The sequence below is a fragment of the Pseudophryne corroboree genome, chromosome 11 (genome assembly GCF_028390025.1).
Source record: "Pseudophryne corroboree isolate aPseCor3 chromosome 11, aPseCor3.hap2, whole genome shotgun sequence".
Taxonomy (NCBI): domain Eukaryota; kingdom Metazoa; phylum Chordata; class Amphibia; order Anura; family Myobatrachidae; genus Pseudophryne; species Pseudophryne corroboree.
Window position 1 is genome coordinate 43,180,257 of NC_086454.1, and position 18,736 is coordinate 43,198,992.

At 50.1% G+C, this 18,736-nt stretch overlaps 1 gene segment (V, D, J or C); it reads left to right on the forward strand.

Moving 5' to 3' along the window:
* The first annotated feature begins 826 nt into the window (after positions 1-826).
* The window catches only part of LOC134968633 (Ig heavy chain C region-like), a 41,726-nt gene continuing 23,816 nt past the window's right edge, over positions 827-18,736 (forward strand). The window contains 3 exon segments of the C gene segment in view: positions 827-875; positions 1,027-1,332; positions 9,662-9,979. Coding sequence covers positions 827-875; positions 1,027-1,332; positions 9,662-9,979 — 673 coding nt within the window.

Here is an 18,736-nt window from a genome sequence, read left to right on the forward strand (position 1 = left end):
TGGGCTCATCCTGGGCGGCTGCCCAGGGGGTCTCTGCAGTACAACTTTGCCGAGCAGCTACTTGGTCAGGGTCAAACACATTTGCTAAGTTCTACAAGTTTGACACTTTGGCCGATGAGGACCTCCAAGTTTGGTCAATCGGTGCTGCAGGGTCATCTGCTATCTCCCGCCCATACTGGAGCTTTGGTATAGACCCCATGGTCTTGATGTTGTCCCCAGCATCCTCTAGGATGTATGAGAAAATGGGATTTTGATAACCTACCGGTAAATCCTTTTCTCCTAGTCCGTAGAGGATGCTGGGCGCCCGTCCCAGTGCGTACTTTACCTGCAGTTTAGTTATTAGAGTTACACAAGTTGTGTTATCTTGGTTTCAGCATGTTGCTGCAATTGGTTCATGCCTGTTGGCGTGTGTTATGTTGAATGCCATGTGTGCGGCATGGTTGAGGGTGTGAGTTGGTAGATATCTCACCACTAGTTAAGTAATTCCTTTCCTCGAAATGTCAGTCTCTCTGGGCACAGTTCCTACAACTGAGGTCTGGAGGAGGGGCATAGAGGGAGGAGCCAGTTCACACCCAATAAAAAGTCTTTAGAGTGCCCATGTCGCCTGCGGATCCCGTCTATACCCCATGGTCTTGATGTCGTCCCCAGCATCCTCTACGGACTAGGAGAAAAGGATTTACCGGTAGGTTATCAAAATCCTATTTTTTGGTCTGTTAGCGAACCTGAATAACCTCCTTTGTCAGAAGTGTAACCTGAATTCCCCTACAGCCACCATGAGGAACACTGAAAATATACATGGATACATCCGCCTTACATAATCACTGTAATGAGTACTTCTAAGGAGATTATAAGGGTGGCAACACCAAGGAAAACTGGTACAAAGATAGATGTTATGCCTATGTGGGAAATGTTGTAGATAATAACTGCCATGAACAGCAAGTAAATCACCTACATCACAGGAGCGTTCAATTTCTGTTGGTTAACAAATGTAATTATGTACTGAGCTAATGCTTTCTCACTTCTCAGGGCTCCCCACACTTAGTAAAATCATCTGTGTTCCCGATAAGCCTAGCTATGGGCAGCCTCTGACTCTCTGCTGCGAGGTGACTGGCTGTAAGCGTGATGACGTAACGGTGGACTGGCTAGAGGATAATAAGCTGCTGGGCAAACACCGGAGAACAACCGCACAAGTCACTGAGGAGAAGGATACAATACACTGTACAATGACTATAACTCCCACAGCTCAGGACTCCAGGAAGGTCTACATTTGCAGTGTGAAACACAAGGATTTTGCAGAAGCAGTCAGGAACGAGATCCATGTAACTCTCCCAGGTAAGGAACCATCTTTTATGGTCGCTTTCTTACACTGTGTGTGGGAAACGCTATGTATTACTGTGCTCAATAGTATATATTTAATAATTGGAGCATTTATACTTTAGAAACTACCAGCTGAAGTACCCGGCGTTGTAAGTTATCAATGAGTTGGATGTAACGGTCAGCATATTAAAAATAATTAGTAGCTTAGCAGCTCTTCCACCACACCCATGAGGTGGCTGCTCAGTGTACAACAACGGGAAGTCCGACTGGGACCCCAACTCCCTAGTATGTCTTCTGAGATCCAATGTTACCACTCTGTGAAGTTTTCCTCAAAACCCATCCAGTGGAAGGTCCAAAACAGGCTCCCTGAGTCAAAGTTCTGCCTAGGGTACAACAACTGGGACCTCATCCCCCTAATATGTCTTCTGGGATCCAATGTTACCAACCTGTGAAGTTTTTTTCCAAATCCATCCAGTGGCAGGCCCAGAACAGGCTTCCCGGGTCAAAGTTCTGGCCAGCGTACAGCAACGGGAGGTCCAACTGGTACCCCAACCCCCTAGTATGCCTATTGGGATCCAATGTTACCATTCTGTGACGTTTTCTTCTAAATCTATCCAGTAGCAGGGCCAGAACAGGCTCCCTGGGTCAAAGTTCTGCCCATCGTACATCAACAGGAGGTCCGACTGGGACCCTAAGCCCTTTAAAACTTGGCCAGGATACAACTGAAACACCTTGCATTGGTTTCATCTCAATTGGTGCAGGGGTGTCCGAATGCATAACCGGATAGACAAACAAACAGACCAATGATTTTTATACTAGGTGCTTCATCGCGCCCTACGGGCGCTCTTCACACCGTCGGAAGGGGCTACGCTCCTTTAACCCCTGCACGCCTTTCCTGGGGTTCAATATATGGAGTATTCCCTGCATTCCTAGTTTTGTTAGTGTTTGAATATTGCACAATGAAAGGCCTTCCGATGGTGAAGGGGGCGTAGTCCCTTGCAACAGGAAGGGGTTTGGGGAGTGGGGACCGCGGATGGGGGAGGGGGTATGAAGGCGCTGTGGGTGGGGTAGGAGCAGGGGTGTCGCAGGTGGGGGATGGCAGCTGCAGGGCTGTTGCGGATCGAGGAGGGGTTCCGAAGGCGCTGCAGATGGGGAAGGGGTGGGTGCGGGTGTGCAGTGGATGGGGGAGGTGTCCAGGGGGCGCGGTGGGTGGGGGAGGGGTGGATGCGGGGGTAACGTGGGTGGGGAAGTGGCGGGTGCGGTGCTGTTGCGAATGGTGTAGGCGATGCGGATTGGGAAGGGCCTGCTGCGTGGGTGGGGTAGGGGATCCAAAGGTGCAGCGGGCGGGGGAGAGCCAGATGCGGGGTGTGGCGGATGGGGGAGGGGGTCCGGAGGTGATGTAGGTGGTGGAGGGGCGGGTGGCATAGGGGGTCTGGAGGCGCCGCGGGTGGGTACCGGGGGAGGGGGCCGGGGGGGCGTTGTGTGTGTGGGAGGGGCAGGTGGGAGAGGGGCAGATGCTGGGCTGGATGGGGGAGGGGTTCCAGAGGTACTGCGGGTGGGAAAAGGTGTGGCGGGTGGGTAGGAGGTGTGGAGGCGTTGCGGGTGGGAGAGGGGGGGGTGCAGTGAATGGGGTTAGGGGTCCGGAGGAGGGAGGGTCCGTGTGTGTTGAGATGTGGGGTCCGTAGGCGCTGTGGGTGGGGGTGCCACGGGTGGTGGAGGGACAGGTGTGTGGATTTGCGGTGGATGGGGGAGGGGGTCTGGAGGTGCTGCAGGTGGTGGAGGGGTGTGTGCGCGGGTGGGATAGGGGGTGGGTGCGGGGGTGCAGCGGATGGTGGAGGTGGTCCGGGAGTGTGGGAGAGGTGAGGTGCTGTGGGTGGGGGAGAGGCGGGTGAGGGGCTGTTGCGGATGAGGGAGGGGTTCCGGAGGCGCTGCAGGGTTGAAGGGTGCAGGTGTTGCGGGTGAGGTAGGGGGCCTGGAGGCGCTGCGGGTGGGGGTGCGGTGGATGGGGCGGGGCTGCAGGTGGTGGAGGAGCGGGTGATGTAGGAGGTCCGGAGGTGCAGTGGGTGGTGGAGGGGTGGGTGCTGAGGGTGGGGTAGTGGGTCCGAAGGTGTTGCGGTTGCTGGAGAGGTGGGGGTGTAGGGGATGGGTCAGTGGGTGCAGCGGATGGGGGAGGGGTGAGTGCGGGGGTTCAGCGGATGGGGAGGGGGTCAGGGGATGCGGGAGGGGTGGGGGTGCTGTGGGTGGGGGAGGCGGGTGAGGGGCTGTTGCGGATGGGGGAGGGGTTCCGGAGGCGCTGCTGGTGGAGAAGGGTGCAGGTGTTGCCTGGAGGCGCTGCGGGTGGGGGAGGGAGGGAGGGGGGTGAGGGTGCGGTGGATCGGGAGGGGCTGTAGGTGGTGGAGGAGCAGGTGGTGTAGGGGGTCCGCAGGTGGAGTGGTTGGTGGTGGGGTGAGTGCTGCGGGTGGGGTAGTGGGACCGAAAGTGTTGCGGTTGCTGGAGGGGTGGTGGTGCAGGGGATGGGTCCGGGGGTGCAGCGGATGGGGGAGGGGCTGCTGCAGATGGGGGAGGGGTTTGGAAGACGCTGCAGATGGGGGAGGGGTTTGGAAGACACTGCGGGTGGGGTAGGGGGTCCGAAGGCGCAGTGGGTGGGGGTGCCACGGGTGGTGGAGGGGCAGGTACGGGGGTTTGCGGGGGATGGGGAGGGGTCCAGGGGCGCTGCAGGTGGTGGAGGGGCAGATATCAGTGCACATAGTCTCTGTGGTAGTTAGTGAGGGTTGGTGATGGTGTGAGAGGGGTGAAGGCCAGTACACAGACAGGCAGTTAGAGAGCAGGATGAGGGTGACAGGGCATAGTGACGGGGAGTACTTAGCAGATATAGGGGTGGGCTACAGGTGTGATGTCACAGTGTGTGTACCTTTGCTGTCATGTGTAAGGTATGTGAGGTATATGTGAGGTATGTGTGAGGTATGTGTGAGGTAAGGATGTGCGGGTCGTGGTGGCCACTAACCTCCAGGCTGCTGCTGTGAGATGGTGACTGCAGAGGGAGGGAGCTCAGACCCAGCAGCAATGGGTCGTGGTCAGCATTCCTTCCTGGCCCCGTTCCGCCGCACACTGTCCGCCCCGTCTGACGGGCGTCATTCCTCCATCCTGCATGGCAGCGTCAGCTGCTGTGATCGCGGAGCATAGGTAAGCGTTCGGAGCCCTGTGGGCGGGCAGGCACGGTGTTTCCCTGGAGAGGTGCGGCGCGCGTCCTTAGGCTGCAGACGGAGGGAGCTCCGGCCCAGCAGCAATGTTGATTAGTGCGTGTCCCGTCCTGGCGCTGTCCCGCTGCACATGCTCCGCACCGCTTGCCGCTGAGCATGGCAGCCCTTGTGTGTATGCTGCAGATGCTGATCTAGCGGTGCCTGAGCTAGAGCCCTCTCCCTGGGGTGTGGGTGTCAGGCGGCAGGTATGGTGTGTAGGTGGGAGAGGAGCTGCGGGCGGCAACTCGCTGGCTGCAAGTACCCTCCATATCAGCGCTGTTCCCCTCCCTGCAGATAGTGTCAGTGGCCGTGGTGTACTTTTGCTACTGGTGGCCTGTGCCGGTGCTAGGGTGTTCGGCGCCCCCCTGCAAACTATGAATTTTGCGCCCTCCCATATTCCTTTGTTGTGCATCGGGAAAAGTGGTGTGGTCTCACAACTAAGGGGCATGGCCACACAATAGTACCCCCATTTAAAATTACGCCACAATGTAGCACAATCTTATTCATCTTATACGTAATGCCCCACCCGTAGTAGTAGCGTCCTTATACGTAATGCCCCACCCGTAGTAGTAGCGTCCATATACGTAATGCCCCCCCAATAGTAGTAGTGTCCTTATACATAATGCCCCCCCATTAGTAGTAGCAGTTATATGTAATGCTCCCCAACAGTAATAGTAGCATCCTTATACGTAATGCCCCACCCGTAGTAGTAGCGTCCTTATACGTAATGCCCCCCAGTAGTAGTAGCGTCCTTATACATAATGCCCCCCCAATAGTAGTAGTGTCCTTATACATAATGCCCCCCCAGTAGTAGTAGCAGTTATATGTAATGCCCCACAACAATAATAGTAGCATCCTTATACGTAATGCCCCACCCGTAGTAGTAGCGTCCTTATACGTAATGCCCCCCAGTAGTAGTAGCAGTTATATGTAATGCCTCCCAACAGTAATAGTAGCGTCCTTATACGTAATGCCACCCCTGTAGTAGTAGCATCCTTATACATAATGTGCCCCCAGTAGTAGTACCGTCCTTATACATAATGCCCCCCCAGTAGTAGTAGCATCCTTACATGTAATGCCCTCCCAGTAGTAGCGTCCTTATATGTAATGCCCCCCAGTATTAGTAGTCTCCTTATACGTAATGCCCCCCTATAGTAGTAGCGTCCTTATACGTAATGCCCCCCCCCTATAGTAGTAGCATCCTTATACGTAATGCCCCCCCATAGTAGTAGCGTCCTTATACGTAATGCCCCCCCCCATAGTAGTAGCGTCCTTATACGTAATGCCCCCCCTATAGTAGTAGCGTCCTTATACGTAATGCCCCCCCTATAGTAGTAGCGTCCTTATACGTAATGCCCCCCCTATATTAGTAGCGTCCTTATACGTAATGCCCCCCCCTATAGTAGTAGCGTCCTTATACGTAATGCCCCCCCTATATTAGTAGCGTCCTTGCATGTAATGGCCCCCCCAGCAGTGGCGTCCATAAAGTGCGCACACACAGACATACCTCACACACACACAATTCACACATATATACAAACACACACACCCCACCATATATATACACACACACACACACACACACACACACACACACACACACTATATACACACACGCACACACATTTCTCTCTCACCCTCCACTTACCAAGTCTGGCTGGTCGTCACTGCAATGCTGATTCCACCACTGTTCAGCTGTCTGGTCCCGTGTAGCTCCGCCCCTCTATTCCGTGTAGCTCCTCCCCTTCGTGACACCGTAGCTCCGCCCCCTTTTCGGGACCCGCACTGCACAGTACACAGCCCGCTGTCACAGGTGATTGGGGGGGGGAGGACAGGCACAGCAGCCGGCAGCTAGTGGCCATCCTCACCTCCTATACTGTAAGGTAGGGTCTTGCACCTGACTGCTGCTGGCGCTGGGTATGGGGTAGCTCCCTGCAGCAGATGCAGATGACTCCGCCCAGCTCTGTGACTCCGCCCAGCGTTACGGGCACAGAGTCACAGATTAAGGCAAATATATAGGAGATATATAAGATAAAATATATGGACATGGCACCTAAAGGGGTGTATTTTTTATTTGAAACCAGCCTTTATTTGAAGTAACTCCCTATAAGGCCTATAGATTGTAAACTGGCGAGCAGGGCCTCTGACCTTTTTCTCTGGTTTTGTCTTTTGACTGTTTTAGTCCCAATTGTAACACACAGTGAAATATGCTGGCACTATATAAGTAATTGTTAAAAATAAAATAATAATGTCTATCAGAAGAGTTTGATGGTCCTTTTCCCAATGTTTATTCCAGACATACACTTCAGTTCATGATGTAAGCATACTGCGCAGAAGTTCCATAACAACTTTGGTCCTTATTCAGAGATGGGCGCAGTTACAGCCGTGGTAGCAACTTTTTAGCAGCAGCGGCAATAATATACAAATGCCGAGATGCCCGCTTTCAGTGCCCGTGGAGAGTGCAACAACATCAGTGGCTCCAAACACTCCACCATTGGCGCCCCATCGCTTTCACCGTTAACACTTGCCCTAGCCTATGGCTGGCACAGGATCCAGCGTCAGATGCGACCATGCCAAGCTTGGCTTTCCCTGCCATAATCTTCCAGCAGCTGGCAATCCCAGAAAGACCTCCTGGCCCATCTGCACCTTTATTTCCTCCCCCCGTACTTGGGCAGCTCAGTGGCACCCCCACCTGGTGGCTGCTGAGAGGGGCAGCTGCCGGTCAATTCAGCCTGACCCCAGTGTATAGCCCCAGCAGCTGCTGAGAGACGCAACCATTGATCAGCCCAGTCTGACCTCAGTATACAGACCCAACAGCTGCAGAAAGTAGCACCCACTGGTCAATTCAGCTGACCCATAGTGTACAGACCCAGCAGCTGCAGAGAGGAGCAGCCGCTGGTCAATCCAGCCTGACACCAATATACAGACCCAGTGGCTGCAGAGAGGGGCAGCCACCGTTCAATCCAGCCTGCCCACAGTGTATAGACCCGGAGGCTGCAGAGAAGAGCACCCACAGGTCAATCCAGCCTGACCACACTGTACAGACCCGGAGGCTGCAGAGATGAGCAGCCACCGGTCAATCCAGCCTGACCACACTGTACAGACCCAACAGCTACAGAGAGGAGCACCCATAGGTTAATTCAGCCTGTCCCCAATGTATAGTCCCAGTGGCTGCAGAGAGGGGCAGCCGCTGTTCAATCCAGCCTGCCCACAGTGTATAGACCCGGAGGCTGCAGAGGGGGCAGCCGCCGTTCAATCCAGCCTGCCCACAGTGTATAGACCCAGAGGCTGCAGAGAGGAGTAGCCACCGGTCAATCCAGCCTGACCACACTGTACAGATCCAACAGCTACAGAGAGGAGCACCCATAGGTTAATTCAGCCTGTCCCCAATGTATAGTCCCAGTGGCTGCAGAGAGGGGCAGCCGCTGTTCAATCCAGCCTGCCCACAGTGTATAGACCCGGAGGCTGCAGAGGGGGCAGCCGCCGTTCAATCCAGCCTGCCCACAGTGTATAGACCCAGAGGCTGCAGAGAGGAGCAGCCACCGGTCAATCCAGCCTGACCCCAATATACAGACCCAACAGCTACAGAGGGGAGCACCCACAGGTCATTTCAGCCTGTCCCCAATGTATAGTCCCAGTGGCTGCAGAGAGGAGCAGCCACTGGGGACATATATACTGTAAATAGCAGAGCCTCAGCATTCTGTGATTTTGCGCTAATTATCAATTTCCCGATATAATATAGATATTACTATGGAAGGTAATTATGGGGTCTCAGATTAGGGATGAATAATTATCCTAAATTGACTGAATCAGTCTCATCTAGTCATCAACAGTGTTCAGCCCAGCAGTCAGACAGCGGTCAGTGGCAGTAGGCAGTGTTCAGCCCAGCAGTCAGAGGCAGTAGGCAGTGTTCAGCCCAGCAAGTCAGACAGCAGTCAGTGGCAGTAGGCAATGTTCAGCCAAGCAGTCAGAGGCAGCGGTCAGTGGCAGTAGGCAATGTTCAGCCAAGCAGTCAGAGGCAGCGGTCAGTGGCAGTAGGCAGTGTTCAGCCCAGCAGTCAGTAGCAGTAGGCAGTGTTCAGCCCAGCAGTCAGACAGCAGTCAGTGGCAGTAGGTAATGTTCAGCCCAGCAGTCAGAGGTAGCGGTCAGTGGCAGTAGGCAGTGTTCAGCCCAGTGGTCAGTGACAGTAGGCAGCGTTCAGCCCAGCAGTCAGAGGCAGCAATCAGTGGCAGCAGGCAGCGTTCAGCCCAGTGGTCACAGCGGGCTGTACATCTAAAAATAGCACCAATAATAAAGCATACATTAAAAAATAGCCTTAATAATAATGTCAACATCAAATAATAGCAAATATCAGTGTGTTTGGTACTGATGTCTGCCATTGTGCATTGTATTTATACTCTGATACTCTACTGCTGTTTTATATATTTACCCTGTAACACACTGCATACATTTTGTGGCGTCTTATAACTGAAAGTTAATTTTAATAAAAATAATAATAATTATAGTGAGGAACATTTGGAGGCAGAGGCGGATTGGCCATAGGGTTTACAGGGAAGATTCCCGGTGGGCCGACGCACCCGTGGGGCCTGTTTTGTTTGAGGACATGTGGTCCTATTTATAGACATAATGAATAAGATGCCAAACAATCTGCATATATGAAAATTTCTTTGCCACTTAGCCTGTGATTGCAGATGAACTAGTGTATGCTCTGTCTGCCTGCTTGGCTGACATATAAGATTGAGTGAATAGTGATTGGGATACGGTTGGTGTAATAAGCAAGAAAATATATCTTTCTAAAGAATTATACAGTTTCCTAAATTCTGAAGGTGTATCGTATAATGTGCTCATGATATTTAATTCTATTTCCTTTTAACTTCCCCTTGATGCTGGACACCCACTATCTGGAAAGTCTTGGGGGGAGGGTGCAGCTGCCATGGCCCATGGCTAGACCATACACCTCTGGTGCTGCCCAAGTGGGGCCACTAGTACAAATTTTTTCCAGGGCCGCTTTTTGTTTCCAATCCGCCCCTGTTTGGAGGTGTCTGTGATATGTATTTCTACAGCTGATCACTGGGGATCTGACATATTTATATTTTTTATTGTAGATATTCCACCCTCATTATCGGATATTATTGTCCAACCGGCGAAGCCTGAAGCGGGGAAGGAAGCCTCACTTACAACAACGATATCTGGCTTCTCACCAAAAGACATTCTAGTGCGATGGTATAAAGGATTTAGCACGTTTCCCAATAGCGCTGTGACATCATCAGATCTGCGGATTGGGGAAGACAGTTTATACACTTGTTCTAGCACCCTGAGATTTACTCCTGAGCTAAGTGACCGTAACACGTCCATCCGGTGCGAGGTGACACATGCGGCCACTAAGACCGTCCGACAGATACAATATGATCTGTGTCTCACAGGTAAATGATTCTCACTTGATATTTCTCTCATATTTCCTCAGTATTATTTAACTTCTCATTTCTGTTTGTATTTATTTTATTGTGATGTCATAATCTTACTAGCTGGAATATTTTAGATGGGTGCAATAGATTAAATACTGTGACAAGAACACTGGGATAGTGTTTGAGGGCAGGTATATTTGTCCCAGGTTCTTGTCTTACATGTTTTAGAAAATGTTAACTTCTAGGAAAAATGCTTTTTGTTTTGTCTGAACCTTTTCAGTTTGCTGTAAAAGCTGGGTAAAGGCTCTGAGAGAGAGATAAGGCGAGTTCTAGACATTGGGCCCAGTTCGGGTCTTTGGCCTCACAGAGGGCTAATCAGGGTTTCAGCTGTGTAAGAGTGATATAGTGCTTCTAACCTGATTAGTATGGGCAGACTGCCTGGGAAGGCTGCAGGATCTGTGTGTGAGAGACACGCTTTCTGATGCAAGTAAGCTATACAGTATGTACTGAAGAACTCTGTGTTTTGTTTAGTGACAGTTAGGAACATCTTATGTTTAGTTAGTGCCGGACAGGCAAGGTATTTTTATTTTGGGGTTTGTTTTATTTTCTGTTTCAATAAAACTGGCCGGGGTCAGTTGTACCAGAAACTGGACTTGTGTTGTTCCTCAAACTGCTGCGTGCTGCCATATTCCCCAGGAAAAGGCACCTTGCACCCCTACAGTGTTACAACTTGGTGGAGAATGCGAGCAGGCCGTTCTGCGCATAAGTGAAAGCAGCAGCTTTGTGAGGCCTGCAGAAAACGGTGGTTTATGCAGATACAGCCCAGTGTGAAGTTACTGAGACTCACCCCTGAGGGTTTGATATATGTCCTGGGTGAAAGCAGCTGCAAAGCCGCCTGAAAAATCTGTTGACATGGAGGATCTGCTTAAAGCCTTGCTGCAAGCTACAGCGGCTCAGCAGGAGGCCAACCGACAGCAGCAGGTGGCAATGGAGGAAAATTGGAGACTACAGCAGGAGGCCAACAGACAGCAGCACGTGGCAATGGAGGAAAATATAAGACAGCAGCAGGTGGCAATGGAGGAAAATAAGAGACAACAGCAGGCAGTTGTTGATGAACTTTACAGGCAACAGCGTCAGGATAGAGAGGCCTTAGCAGAAGTGGTGCAGAGACTTGCAGCTCGGGTTGGAGATGTGGCCGTCAGTGCTCCAACCAGCTCTAGTTCTATACGAGCCAGTCACTTCCTGCAGAAAATGACAGAGGCTGATGATGTGGAGGCCTATCTGACCACGTTTGAAAGGACTGCCGAGCGTGAGAACTGGCCGAAAGCACAGTGGGCCAGTCTGCTGGCACCTTTCCTGTCAGGTGAGCCCCAAAAAGCTTACTTTGATTTAAGCCCTGCTGAGGCTCGGGACTATGATAAACTAAAGACTGAGATCCTGACCCGCCTGGGAGTCACGCTGTCAGTACGAGCACAACGGGTGCACCGTTGGCTGTACGCCATGGAGAAGCCTCCGCGCTCCCAGATGCACGACCTTATTCAGCTAACAAAAAAATGGCTGCAGCCAGAGACATTAACTGGTCCCCAGATGGTGGAAAGAGTCGTCATGGACCGCTACTTGAGATCTTTGCCCATGGTCCTGCGCAAGTGGGTGAGCCATGGAAACCCGGGTACTGCTGACCAATTAGTGGACATGGTAGAGAGGTATTTGGCAGCAGAGGAACTACTGATGACCACCCAGCAACCCATAGATCCTCGACAGCGCCCTTCAGTAAAGACTGGTAAGACTGTTCCGTGGGAAAACGTTGCTGGGCGGTTAAGAGAACGCAAGGCTGGAGAGACTGTAAACACTGGCCCTGGAAACAGGCCAATGGGGCTAGAACGGTCTATGCTGCCCAAATGGGTTGATAATCGTGTGGTTAAATGTTTTAGGTGTGGTATGCCAGGTCATGTTATTGCCAATTGCCCAGTCACGCAAGAACCCATGCAATGTGATGCTGCCTTTGAATGTCGCAGAATGTCTTTCTTTGCTAGGTTAGCCTGTACTGTGGTACCTTCACCTGAGCTGGAAAAACAAATGTGTGATGTGTTCTTAGAAGGTAACCGGGTAGAGGCCTTGCTAGATTCAGGAAGTTTAGTTACCCTCGTGAAAGCTGGGTTAGTGAACCCCTTAAAGGTCCAGCAAATACCTATTGGGGTAACTTGCATACATGGGGATACCCAATATTATGCCACTGCTGAGGTGAATATAGAAACTTGTTGTGGGTCAGCAATGGTTAAAGTGGGACTGGTCCCTACCTTGGTGCATGAGGCCATAATAGGGAGGGATTTTCCTCATTTTTGGAAACTGTGGGAATCACGGTTATCAACAGATGTGAGAAGTAAAAAGCCAGTTGATGATAATACCGGTGATTTTATGGATGTACGTGGGTCTTCGGAACTTTCTGGCCCTTTGCCTTTTGCTAGTTTGGCTGGGGAAGTGACAGATGGGGAGTCCAGTGAGGACCCTCTTGCCGGGAACAGAGACATAGTAGTTAGAACTGAAAGCGTGCCTGACCTGGAGGTAAAGAAGGATCTGTTTGCGTCTGAACAGTTAAAGGATCCTACCTTAATAAAGGCTAGAGAGAATGTTAAGATTGTTAATGGGGAACCTGTGGTACCAGGTGACAGGGTTACGTATTCCCACATGGCCATCTGTAATGAGCTCTTGTACCACATTGTCAAAAGGGGTGAGGATGTGGTGGAACAGCTGGTAGTTCCCCAGCCTTATCGGAGAACGGTACTAGATTTAGCTCATAGTCACGTTACCGCAGGACATTTAGGGGCAGAAAAAACCACTGAAAGAGTTTTACAAAGGTTCTTTTGGCCAGGGGTTTATAAAGAAGTGTCTGAATATTGTTCTTCCTGTCCTGAATGCCAGTATCATGCCCCTAGACCCCATTTCAGGAGCCCACTAGTTCCCATGCCTATTATAGAGGTCCCATTTGACAGAATAGCCATGGATCTCGTGGGGCCCTTGTTAAAGTCTGCTCGGGGCCATCAGTATATCCTGGTAATTATGGACTATGCCACTCGATATCCTGAGGCTGTCCCTTTACGCACTATCACAACCAAGGCGATAGCTAGGGAGCTGGTGCAGGTATTTAGTAGAGTGGGAATACCAAAAGAAATTTTGACTGACCAAGGTACTCCATTTATGTCAAGGATCATGAAAGAATTGTGCAAGTTATTTAAGGTCACTCACCTCAGGACGTCCATCTACCATCCCCAAACTGACGGGTTGGTGGAAAGGTTTAATAAAACATTAAAAAGTATGTTAAAAAAGGTTGTTGAGAGAGATGGGAAAAACTGGGATTGTTTGTTGCCCTACTTGTTAATGGCCATCAGAGAAGTTCCTCAGTCCTCTACGGGGTTTTCTCCATTTGATTTGTTGTATGGTAGACACCCCAGAGGGCTGTTGGATGTTGCCAAAGAGACGTGGGAAGGACAGCCCACTCCTTATAGAAGCGTTATTGAGCATGTAACACAAATGCAGGATAGGATTGCAGCCGTGGTACCTGTTGTCAGAGAGCACATGGAACAGGCCCAAAGTGCTCAACAGAGGGTCTATAACCGGAGTGCCAAGATACGGGAATTTGCTCCTGGAGATAGAGTTCTTGTTTTGGTACCCACTGTGGAAAGCAAATTCCTAGCTAAATGGCAGGGTCCATTTGAGATTAGGGAAAAAGTGAATGAGGTTAATTACAAAGTATACCAGCCGGGAAAGAGAAAACCCGAACAGATCTACCATGTTAACTTAATCAAACCCTGGAAAGATAGGTTGTCTCTGTCAGCGGAGCCTTGCCCTTCGGTGTCTTCACCCCGGTTGCTTCCCGCAGTGAAGGTGTCAGAGACATTATCAGCTGATCAGAACAATCAGGTTAAAGAATTTCTCATCCAAAATAGGGAGGTATTTTCAGAGCTGCCTGGCCGAACGACCATAATAAAACATGACATTGTCACAGAACCAGGGGTCAGGGTTCATTTAAAGCCATATAGGATTCCTGAAGCTCAGCGAGAAGCTATTTCTAAGGAAGTTAAAACCATGTTAGAACTTGGAGTCATAGAGGAGTCTAACAGTGAGTGGTCCAGTCCCATAGTGCTCATCCCGAAGCCCGACGGTAGCATACGCTTCTGTAATGACTTTCGTAAGTTAAATGAGGTGTCCAAGTTTGACGCATACCCCATGCCCCGTGTGGATGAGCTTGTAGAAAGGCTGGGAACAGCCAGGTTTCTCACCACATTGGACCTGACCAAAGGTTACTGGCAAATACCTTTATCTGATAGCGCCAAAGAAAAAACAGCCTTTTCGGTTCCGGAGGGGCTGTACCAGTATAAGATGTTACCCTTTGGGTTGCATGGGGCTCCAGCAACCTTTCAACGGGCGATGGATAAAATTTTGAGGCCCCATAGAAAATATGCAGCTGCCTATTTGGATGATGTGGTAATTCACAGTACAGACTGGGGGTCACATTTGGTTAAAGTACAAGCAGTACTGGACTCAATCAGAGAGGCAGGGTTAACTGCTAACCCAAAGAAGTGCTGCCTCGCAATGGAGGAGGTCAAATACTTGGGCTTCACCATAGGCAGAGGTCTGATTAGGCCCCAATTGAATAAAGTTGATGCTATTCAAAACTGGCCTCGTCCAGTGAATAAAAAACAGGTAAGGGCTTTTTTGGGAATTACTGGGTACTATAGACGGTTTATTCCTAATTTTGCGACCACAGCGGTGCCGTTGTCAGACCTTACCAAAGGGAAGCAGTCAAATGTGGTGAAATGGAACCCTGATGCAGAAAAGGCGTTCCAAGCGTTAAAAGTGGCTTTGTGTTCACAACCGGTGTTGATAACACCAGATTTTTCAAAAGAATTTGTGGTACAGACAGATGCCTCAGAGGTAGGGATAGGTGCTGTGCTGTCCCAAACCAGAGATGGGGACGAACACCCTATCATTTATTTGAGTAGGAAACTCAATGAGCATGAAAGGAAAAGGAGGCTTTGGCCATTAAGTGGGCACTAGATACCTTGAGATATTACCTCTTGGGTAGACAATTCAGACTAGTGACAGACCATGCCCCTTTAAAATGGATGTATGTAAATAGAGGCAAGAATGCTCGTGTAACTAGATGGTTTCTAGCGTTGCAGGACTTTAAGTTTACTGTCGAACATAGACCGGGAACACAATTGGCCAACGCAGATGCATTGTCTCGCATCTTCTGTTTGGGGGCTACAAGTGTTCCGGCCCCTAGGTCGAAACAGGGGAGGGGGATATGTGACAAGAACACTGGGATAGTGTTTGAGGGCAGGTATATTTGTCCCAGGTTCTTGTCTTACATGTTTTAGAAAATGTTAACTTCTAGGAAAAATGCTTTTTGTTTTGTCTGAACCTTTTCAGTTTGCTGTAAAAGCTGGGTAAAGGCTCTGAGAGAGAGATAAGGCGAGTTCTAGACATTGGGCCCAGTTCGGGTCTTTGGCCTCACAGAGGGCTAATCAGGGTTTCAGCTGTGTAAGAGTGATATAGTGCTTCTAACCTGATTAGTATGGGCAGACTGCCTGGGAAGGCTGAGGGATCTGTGTGTGAGAGACACGCTTTCTGATGCAAGTAAGCTATACAGTATGTACTGAAGAACTCTGTGTTTTGTTTAGTGACAGTTAGGAATATCTTATGTTTAGTTAGTGCCGGACAGGCAAGGTATTTTTATTTTGGGGTTTGTTTTATTTTCTGTTTCAATAAAACTGGCCGGGGTCAGTTGTACCAGAAACTGGACTTGTGTTGTTCCTCAAACTGCTGCGTGCTGCCATATTCCCCAGGAAAAGGCACCTTGCACCCCTACAGTGTTACAATACATATACTAATGTCTACTGTAAGAAATACAGATGTGCCATAGGAATGCGTTTGGCATCCTGGCGGTTGGGATGCTGGCAGTCATGTGACCGATGCCGGAATCCCAACACCGCTCAGGAGACCAGCGTCGGGACGCCGACAGCTGACAACCCGAAGGTAAGTATCTGTGGGGATATTAGGGTTAGGGGAGGGGGGAATAGGATTAGGTGCTAAGGGGGTGCTAAGCCGTAGCCCCCCTCCCCAAAATTTAGCCCTAGCTGCCACCCCCCCAGATTTAACCCTAGCCATCACCAGAGGAGGGTTAGGGTGGAGGGAGGGTTAGCCTACTTACCCCCCAAACTTGTCAGGATTCTCGGGTTTTGGGATGTCTGGGTCCGTCATGTGACTGCTGGCATCCCGAACGCTGGGATATTGTATCACACCCATGTCCTCATACACCCAACCTCAATACACCATACAACCTGAGTAGCCTAAGAAATGTTATACCAGCGCTGGCTGAATAGATGAATCAGTTAGAATTTGTGTTAATACTATAATAATAATAAAAATGATAATAAGGATGGTTTACTCTGTGTAAAAAAGTCACAATTTATTTAACATAACATCTGTAACAGATCTAAAAGAAAGGAATTCCTATAGCCACTAGGTGGCGATAAAATTTCAATATATCTTGTCTGGATAAAGTTTCATAGGTTCTCCTGTGTTAGAATTGTCCATTCCTAAAGGCTAGGACGACTTCCCTTTATGCATTCACTGTATGGGTAAATAATTACCAGATCCCCACGTTGGTATGCATCAGCGTTGGAACAAGTCCTTTGGTCGCTGTAGGGGTAGCGTAGACCGATTTGATGATAAGGTCCAGTGATGGGAGAAACGTCCAAATTGTACAGAGGAATGACACGGCTTAGCGGGCCGGTTTGGAGAACAGGATCCAGGCAGATAATTAGGCTCAAGTCCCAATGGACAGGATAGGCTCAACGCGTTTCACTGGTAAGATCCAGCTTCCTCAGGAGCATAAATTTTATGAGCATAGGGTCCTCCATTTATACCCTTCCTAATGAACTGATTAGCATCACCTGTTTGGATTAACACTAATGCACAAAGAGCAAACCATCCACAATAATAATGTAAAAAACTCTCATTCCAAAGTGCAGACTTAGTATCACTTTATAATTATATTATGTTTAAAAAACGAGTATTTCTCTAACGTCCTAAGTGGATGCTGGGGACTCCGTCAGGACCATGGGGTTTAGCGGCTCCGCAGGAGACAGGGCACAATAATAAAAGCTTTAGGATCAGGTGGTGTGCACTGGCTCCTCCCCCTATGACCCTCCTCCAAGCCTCAGTTAGATCTTTGTGCCCGGCCGAGAAGGGTGCAATCTAGGTGGCTCTCCTGAGCTGCTTAGAATAAAAGTTTAAGTTAGGTTTTTTATTTTCAGTGAGTCCTGCTGGCAACAGGCTCACTGCTACGAGGGACTTAGGGGAGAGAAGTAAACTCACCTGCGTGCAGGATGGATTTGCTTCTTAGGCTACTGGACACCATTAGCTCCAGAGGGAGTCGGAACACAGGTCTCACCCTGGGGTTCGTCCCGGAGCCGTGCCGCCGACCCCCCTTGCAGATGCCGAAGTTGAAGAGGTCCAGAGGTCCAGAAACAGGCGGCAGAAGACTTTCAGTCTTCATAAGGTAGCGCACAGCACTGCAGCTGTGCGCCATTGTTGTCAGCACACTTCATACCAGCGGTCACTGAGGGTGCAGGGCGCTGGGGGGGGCGCCCTGGGCAGCAATGTATTATTGCCCTTGAGGCTATATGGATGTATTTAACCCCTGCCAGATCTCACAAACTCCGGGAGAAGAGCCTGCCGTTTTAGGGGGCGGGGCCTATTCTCCTCAGCACACGGCGCCATTTTCCTGCTCAGCTCCGCTGTGAGGAAGGGTCCCAGGCTCTCCCCTGCACAGCACTACAGAAACAGGGTTAAAACAGAGAGGGGGGGCACTTATTTGGCGATATGATTACATATGTGAAAATGCTGTAAGGGAAAACACTTGTATAAGGGGTTGTCCCTGTATAATTATAGCGTTTTTGGTGTGTGCTGGCAAACTCTCCCTCTGTCTCCCCAAAGGGCTAGTGGGGTCCTGTCCTCTATCAGAGCATTCCCTGTGTGTGTGCTGTGTGTCGGTACGTGTGTGTCGACATGTAGGAGGACGATGTTGGTGAGGAGGCGGAGCAAATTGCCTGTATTGGTGATGTCACTCTCTAGGGAGTCGACACCGGAATGGATGGCTTATTTAGGAATTACGTGATAATGTCAACACGATGCAAGGTCGGTTGACGACATGAGACGGCCGGCAAACAAATTAGTACCTGTCCAGGCGTCTCAGACACCGTCAGGGGCTTGTAAAAACGCCCATTTACCTCAGTTGGTCGACACAGACACGGACACTGACTTCAGTGTCGACGGTGAAGAAACAAACGTATTTTCCTTTAGGGCCACACGTTACATGTTAAGGGCAATGAAGGAGGTGTTACATATTTCTGATACTACAAGTACCACAAATAAGGGTATTATGTAGGGTGGGAATAATCTACTTGTAGTTTTTCCTGAATCAGATAAATTAAAGTGTGTGATGATACGTGGGTTTCCTCCGATAGAAAATTATTGGAGGTATACCCTTTCCCGCCAGAAGTGAGGGCGAGTTGGGAAACACACCTTAGGGTGGATAAGGCGCTCACACGCTTATAAAAACAAGTGGCGTTACCGTCTCCAGATACGGCCGCCCTCAAAGAGCCAGCTGATAGGAAGCTGAAAAATATCCTAAAAAGTATATACACACATACTGGTGTTATACTACGACCAGCAATCGCCTCAGCCTGGATGTGCAGCGCTGGGGGCGCT